The sequence below is a fragment of the Styela clava genome, chromosome 3 (assembly GCF_964204865.1).
Source record: "Styela clava chromosome 3, kaStyClav1.hap1.2, whole genome shotgun sequence".
NCBI lineage: Eukaryota > Metazoa > Chordata > Ascidiacea > Stolidobranchia > Styelidae > Styela > Styela clava.
Genome location: NC_135252.1, coordinates 15,405,966 through 15,413,905, shown reverse-complemented (window position 1 = coordinate 15,413,905; position 7,940 = coordinate 15,405,966). Strand labels below are relative to the sequence as shown.

At 35.6% G+C, this 7,940-nt stretch overlaps 1 protein-coding gene across 1 annotated transcript in view; it reads left to right on the top strand.

Moving 5' to 3' along the window:
• The window catches only part of LOC120342659 (ATP-dependent translocase ABCB1-like), a 77,771-nt gene that overhangs the window by 55,145 nt on the left and 14,686 nt on the right, over positions 1 to 7,940 (top strand). The window contains exons 2-11 of the mRNA XM_039411586.2: positions 1,465 to 1,656; positions 2,117 to 2,316; positions 2,935 to 3,075; positions 3,488 to 3,592; positions 3,778 to 3,949; positions 4,194 to 4,318; positions 4,450 to 4,669; positions 5,091 to 5,273; positions 6,087 to 6,203; positions 6,400 to 6,612. Coding sequence (XP_039267520.2) covers positions 1,546 to 1,656; positions 2,117 to 2,316; positions 2,935 to 3,075; positions 3,488 to 3,592; positions 3,778 to 3,949; positions 4,194 to 4,318; positions 4,450 to 4,669; positions 5,091 to 5,273; positions 6,087 to 6,203; positions 6,400 to 6,612 — 1,587 coding nt within the window. The 5' untranslated portion in view covers positions 1,465 to 1,545. The remainder of the gene's footprint in view (positions 1 to 1,464; positions 1,657 to 2,116; positions 2,317 to 2,934; positions 3,076 to 3,487; positions 3,593 to 3,777; positions 3,950 to 4,193; positions 4,319 to 4,449; positions 4,670 to 5,090; positions 5,274 to 6,086; positions 6,204 to 6,399; positions 6,613 to 7,940) is intronic.

Genomic DNA, 7,940 nt, shown 5'->3' with positions numbered 1-7,940 from the left:
ACGCAACAAATCCAAATCGGGCTTTTTATAGGCCTTGCTGCAAAAGAAGAAGGCTTAGTTCATCTATGAAATTCAACAAACGTATGCAACTTTCCTCATACCATCCACTACATTTAGCTCCTGTTCTCGGACTGACAAGAACTCAAACGAGCGTACGCGGACACCTGAAGGACCGCGGCACAATACCACAACCCACCGATGGTCGCAAGCTCTGTGTCGGCGAATGACTCTTAAAACGTCGACTCGATCTTTATGTAAATTATGCACGGTATATATAATTACGAACGATGCTTTGGTGCCATCTGCTGCTCACAGACACAATGACATGTTTGAAAACAAAAAGCACGTAGACTGCGAAGAAGATATAACAGGAAAATAAATGAAATTCCATACATCATATTCCCAAGAAGTATAATATTATGATTTATAATTTATTAGCTTCCAAATAAGGTACAATACGATCTAACTATCGGAGCAATGCACTCTCAGTATATATAGTTGTATATTTGAATGTTTTTTGTTGGAAATGAAGACTAATAAATACTCGTCAAACATTTAGGAACTTTTTTCATCAGCAAAAATCTTCCAAATTTCCCAGTGACACTCTCAATTTTTCATTGTTAGAAGACATTACAGAATAATTCATTGTTGTTAAAATCTTCAAATAAAAGAAAACATTGTGAGAAAAGTAGCAATGTGTACTGTTAAGATTGCAGACAACCAAAACGAGACTTCATTTTATGGTGCAGTAATATATATCAGTTGAACATTCGTTAAATCCTCGTAAATTTTGATACTTTTCCTTCAATGATATCGTAAAAATAAACTCACTATTTTATATAGTATTCTTTCGGGGAAACTGATTTATCTTAGTGGGTTGAAAAATTAAAAACCTCAACTAGTCCAGGCAAATATTCAGTCGTTTTTGCTTGTGTATGTTGGGACGTGGCCTGCCCACAGGTTCAGTCTCGAGATTTCAATTACACCAATGCACCTAAAAGACTCTCCTTATTTTATGTCCCAATTTCAAAAGTGCCACATTATATTTCTACCGTGAAAAAGAAGTAGAATGTTGGTCGTAGATTTAAGGTCAGCATAAATATAAAAAAAAACTTGATGCATTATCTTTCCCGCAAGGCTTATACTTCTGGCTTGGTATTGTGCAGTTATGAACTTACAAATGCAGCACTTGGTTTTATGGAATTCATATGAGATGAACATGTGTTTGTATAAATATGACGCAACAATTGGATATGGTACCTATTGTGAGACGCCAATTAATAAGTTTCCCTAGACTTGGAAGTTGTCATACGGTGCCGGTATTTGAATTTTTGCATTCGGTTTCGTCATATTCTTGGTTAATCTTATCTTGAGTGTCCCGCGTTTTAGATTCCTGAAAAGCTGCTGTATGTGTGGAAGGATCACCAAGTTATACTAAACATTTTCTATTTGTATGTGATTGCAGTTGCTCACTTTTTGATGAATATTGTATGTAACCTAATCCTATTGTGAAGCAGTGAGGAAAACAAGAACGAAGAAGCACGCATGGGGGAAGCTACGCAACCTAAACCTGTTACCTCGCGTGATGGTGGCCAATCTTCGAGTTCGGAAATTAAGAAAAATGAGCCAATTCCAACTGTGCCTTATTACAAACTGGTTAGAAACTTTATTTTTATACAATTTGATAACGTTACATAAAATCTTCTGATATTATAAGTGATTAATGGCATATCGCGAATAATGCATAAAAACTGTTCGTTTAGTCACGAATAATAAGCATTTAACCGCCAGGAGTAAATATCATCGTGACCCCTTCTACACCAATAATTTCTCGAGTGACCAAGTTATATAACTTGGCCTGTGTAATGTTTTATCCAAACCTGTTTATATTTTGTCAACTTTCTTGGGAACGTTACAATGACAGTCTATTGCTGCTTTTTAAAAATCCACTTGTTCATGAAACGCCTGAAAATTGAGGATAGTGCTCTCTTTACTACCGATATTGGGATATTCTTGTTGAGTGGTGTATCATATTTTCTGTGCATTACTCATAAATTCATGCATTATGACATTGAGTTTAAATTACTTTTCTTTTCAACTCTATAATGGTTTTCAGTACCGATTCGCTGATGGATTGGACTACTTATTGGTGATTATCGGTTTGCTGGCAGCAACAATTCATGGTTCTTGTTTACCGTTGCTATTTGTCTTCTTCGGGGATCTCACCAATAGTTTTACCGAGTTTGGTAAATATGCTGCCTGCAACTTCACGTATCAAACATGCGTTGATTTTCTCTTGTACAACGGAACACAAGAGTAAGTGTTTCAGTCGTCCAAACAAATATATCTTAACAATTGTAATCAGTTTTCGTTATGTAGATTGTAGGCTATATCAGAGCTTCTGTGGCTCGAATAGGCGCGATTTTAATATCCCCGACTGCGGAGCACACATTCCTGGGTAAAAGGAGTGACGTCAATATGGGAGGTCTAAAATCTAAATTAAACACTCCTACGACTGTGTTGTAACAAATAAGCGCTCATCAACGTAATTCGTATCTATTATATACTTTTCAAATGGTATCATATGTAGCTGTTGATCTGTTTGAGTAACGAACCCCTTTTGATCTTGTTTTTAGTCATGACACAGGAACAAATGTCAAGCCAGTTCGCCTAACGTTATGAGCTTGAAAGTTATGAACTCATTTATTCTTGGGTCTCCTTGCTTTTGATTTCGTAATTGGACACGTTTGGTGGACATAACGATCGTTTTGTTGTTCTTGTTGTTCTTTGACACATAGCTCTCTTGTTTACTTTGCTTTTCATTATGAAAATTGCACACAATAAACTGTATTTGAAAAATGTATCCCCCCTAAAATGAATTTTTTGTTTAGTCAAATATACGCACGATATTACACCTCATATTTTCATATTCAGAGATTTTGATATAGACAGTGCCGAGGCTCATGATCTAACTGGAAATTCGGTGAAATATGTTTTTTACTTCGTCTACATAGCATGCGGGGTATTTGTTTGTGCAACGTTGCAAGTGAGCACATTCTGCTACCAAGCAGTACGGTAAGTAAACGCATTATTGAAAAATCTTGTCGAGTATCAATGCAATCGGCCATAGACAATCATGTTGAATTTGTCTTTAAACCCTTGTTTACAAGCTTATATATTATTTTACGAGTTATTGCTATGATTTTCTACCACGAGTGAATGCTTCTTGTACCTTGAACGCATTTCAAATTGCTATTTCCGAAGATGGGCTTCATGTCAATAAGGGTAATGAACGATGATCACAAGATGCTCAATGTAATACTATGAAATGCAGATAAAGTTGTGATTTCCATTAGTTTCAAATATTTGCCTCAACACTTCAAAGTTGAGGTGAAGAATCATCAAGTTAGTGATTGGTCATATTCGTACTTTTCAATTATCATGCTTTTTCTGCAATACATTTTAGTAATATAAATCTCTGTTTCAGACAATCCAAGCGTATCCGCGTAGCTTATGTTAGAGCAATTCTCAGACAAGACATTGGATATCATGACGTGACTTCTTCCGGAGAATTGAATGCAAGACTTGCCGAGTAAGTTTTTTTTCTGTTATTTTATGCGGAATACACCTATATATGTTCACCCATGATTGACAGTTGAAATATGAGTTCATCTCTCTCACAAGAGCATTTTTTACCCCATCCGCAGAGGCACGATGCCATTTCATTGGTGCAATCACAACTACACCGCTTACCACATGTTCTTTTCTTGCTTCTAGTGACGTCAAAAAGATTCAAGACGGCATGGCCGACAAAGTATCGTTAACAGTGCAATATGTGTGCATGGTGCTGGCTGGTTTTCTCATTGCATTCATTTATTCTTGGAAACTATCTCTGGTTGCTCTCTCTATATCGCCATTCTTGATCGTATCGTCAGCATTGATTTTCACCGTGAGTTTCGTCACAATGCACAATATAGATGGATCTTGGTATATAAAAATTGGCCTTGATAATGTAAATTGTGAATGACCAGCGCTTTGTTCAGATCAAACTCACTATCTCAGCCATAGATTATAAATTGAGAAACGGAATTATCCTTCATGCGTCTAAGTGGCTGCTTCTAACGACCATTGTTTACAACCAAGTGTGGAAGAATTACAAACATATTGCCACTGGTTTTCTTTTTTATTTGTAGTTGACCACTAAATATACTACGGCTGAACTCGATGCATATGCAAACGCGGGTTCAATCGCGGAAGAAACGATATCATCCATCCGCACAGTTGTGGCATTTGGGATCCAAGAAGAGCAAGCTAAACGGTTAGTAGTTTTTGGAAATATGAAAATTCTATAATAAACAGAGACCTTTATACAGTAATGTGGGCTTCATGAGTGCGCGTCACGTCTGAATAAAAAAAATTCTAGCCTATAGTTTTTCTGCCACATTTCAGATATGGTGACAATCTTGGTGAGGCCAAAGCAATGGGAATTAAAAAAGGCGTGATTTCCGGCGCAAGTATCGGTTTTCTATATTTTACCATGTTTGGAATGTATGCTTTAACTTTCTGGTATGGAGTTACATTGGTCATCGATGAAAACGATCCTCTTGGCCCCGGTGATATGATGGTCGTCTTCTTCAATATCCTGATTGCTGCTTCTGGTTTGGGAACGGTAAGGACTCATGTGTGACATCCATGCTATATCGACTGTATTCCTAAATCGGAATTCATATACGTTTATCACTGACGGTTTCATATATGTCTCAAACCAAACGATTCGGAATTAGTTATATTCACCATAATAAGTTCTTAATTTTGGGAATAATTTAGAGTCCTCTCATCAAAAAATAAAACAAAAAAGGTAAGTTTTAGCAAAATCTCATGATAAGACCAAAAAACTCCTTGAATAATATATTGCAAGGATGTGGCGGCGAGTATTTCGTATCTTAGTATTACAGTAAAATAATGCATGTTCAAATGCAATGTAAATTCTATGGTGACAACTTTCATAGAGCGCCCAAATTCAGCTCGACATTTGTGTACATGTTTTCTACAGCGTTTTTAATTTTGTTCTTTTGCATTCTATTTCACAGTCCGGAAGCAACATGGAATACTTTTCTGCTGCCATGGCTGCCGGGCAGAAAGTTTTTGCCGTGATTGATCGAATACCCCCAATCGACGTATTTTCAGATAAAGGGCAAAAACCTAAAAATGTGAACGGGGAAATTGAATTCAAGAATGTGCGATTCAGTTATCCTTCCCGTGCGGAAGTGGAGGTATGTGTTAGAACTAGGCGTGTTAAAGTGTGTTCAACGGCGTTTAAAATCATATAAAAATATTTCGTTTCAATGGAATATTCAGTATTTGATTTCTTTTCTTTTTATCGCTGATAGCGGTTCATAAATCATCTCCATTTTGACGTGTAAGAATTAGAATGACCACGTGATACTTTTACGTCCTGTTATGACCGCTATGGCTTACAATCAATTGTGTTGGATGTATCGTCTGCCTTTATTCCAATTGTGTACTTTCCTACTCGTTTTCACGTGACCCTTTCAACGTCATTTTTCCAATGTATGTCTTCATTCAATATCAAAAAAGTATTTGTTATGAGAATATCACATTTTAATGTTGTTTTGCGCAACCAGTTTTTACGATTTTGGTCATGTGAATATAAGTAATCAATGAATACAATGTTTTCGCTTTTGAAGAATTTGGAGAAGGGTTTCACGCGTATATGGCGCCATACTGGAATAAAAACAAGACCTAACAAATACTTCCGTAGTATTAATATCTAACCATGAAAATATCTGGTAAATCATTTCTAAAAATCTAAACTAATTATTTTATCCAGGCTATTCAAACTCAATCATATAACACAGTTTGATTCGACCAAATCGTAGTAATCGAGTATTAACCGCACCGAGTATTTCGGAAGATTTCCAACGATTAATTTTTCCTAACCATTTTGTGACCATTTTGCCAAAACACACCATGGCTTCAAATTGTACTGTTTGTATTAATAAGGCATATTTTTGTGTTTTCTCTTTTTAGGATATCAGCTATTTTAATTATATTATTATTTCAAGGTCTTGAAAGGAGTAAGTTTCACTGTGGAAAAAGGTCAAACGGTTGCATTGGTGGGACAGAGCGGTTGTGGTAAAAGTACATCCGTCAGTCTGATTCAGAGATTCTATGATATTGTGGTGAGTGCTGGCTATAAAGTTGTTTTAGAGAATCGAATCAAATGTTTTCGTAGGTTTTTAGCTAAGAAATATCATATGGAAAAGTTGTATACATGAAAGTTTTACATTTAATGAGTGTGGCACAACTAACAGTTTTTTCAACCCAAATGTACAATTTCGATTGAACAGTTACAATAAATAGAAGTTATTTTTATAGAAGGGTGATATTTTGGTCGATGGAAATGACATTAAGAAGTTGAATGTGAAATGGTTAAGAGACAGAATAGGAGTTGTGGCACAAGAACCTATACTTTTTGACACCACGATCGGTGAAAATATAAGATGGGGAAGAGAAGGAGTAACTGAGGATGAAATTATAAAAGCTGCAAAGCAAGCTAATGCCTTCGATTTTATCAACGTTCTTCCTAAGGTGGGTATTATGAATTATGTAAGGTATTTGTCATCTCCTATCAAATATTTTTATAACAGCGTTCGAATTTGAACAAGTTAACAATAGTTGAAATTGCTTCGTCATCTGTCACGCGTATGGTGGCCCATCGTTGTCACGCGTAAAATTAAAAAAAAAATGAAAAAATAAAATGAAAAAGCGAAAATAAAAAAATAGTTGTGAAAAAACATAAAAATAATTGAAAAAAAAAAAAATGAAAAAAAAAATTAAAATTAAAAAAAAAATTTAAAATAAAACGAATAAAAAAAAAAAAAAAAAAAAAAATAAAAAAAAAATTAAAAAAAAAAAAAATAAAAAAAAAAAATTGGATAAAAAAAAAATAAAAAAATTGACAACGATGGTCCGCCTTGTGGCCCATCGTTGTCACGCGTTCTTATTTTCAGAAAATTTGATGCTGCTTGGGACCAACGTTGTCAGGCTTAATCCTACACGCACAAATGTGTTTCCTGGGTTTCTAACTCACTACTGATTTTCATGAGCAATATTCAATAAATTCAACATGAAAATGTTCTATAAATTCTCCATGCTACAAGTTCAACCACAAGCAATATATTTATAATAATGATAAGAGAATATAGAATTGAATACGAAAATTTGTTTTTACGTGTAGAAGGTAATTTAGGTAATTGGAAAATGCTGCTTAACTGCTCAGTTGGCTGGACACTCGTGCGATGCCGGTACGGTACCGTCTGACCAATGACATTAAACAACATGATGCGCAACTCCGGCATTTTTGGCCGAAGATCGTATCCGATAGCACGCTCCAATGCACATACTTGACGAGACGAAAACGAGCGGATGTGTACTGCTTCCAAGGCATAGCACGAATGGTGTTCGGGTCTGCTTTGACAGTTGTTGTGGTTTTTAATGATATTTGGAAAATTGAAGGTAAAAAGAAATCGGAAGAAAGTAAGGTAAATACTATTGTTGCATATCACACCCGGGCATCGCACTGTTAAGTACATGTGGGAAAGCCAGCTTTTGTCAAATACTACGAAGTTATTAATTCAGTACGGTACGTAGTTGCCCATTTGCCGAAATTGCATATTTACTTACCCCTTATGGTTTCAAATAGTTCATGCACCTCCATTTATATTTTTTTTAATCAGTGAGGATATATACTCATTGCTGATTGCTGTTCATTGTAACATACTATTGCGCATTCACTTTTATTTGCGTATTGAATCAAAGTGTTAACAAGTTCACCTAACATGTCACTCATGCCGGTCTATATTGTATAGTCTGATCTCTCAAGTATTTGGAGCCACGAATGCTTGTAATTTTCTGAC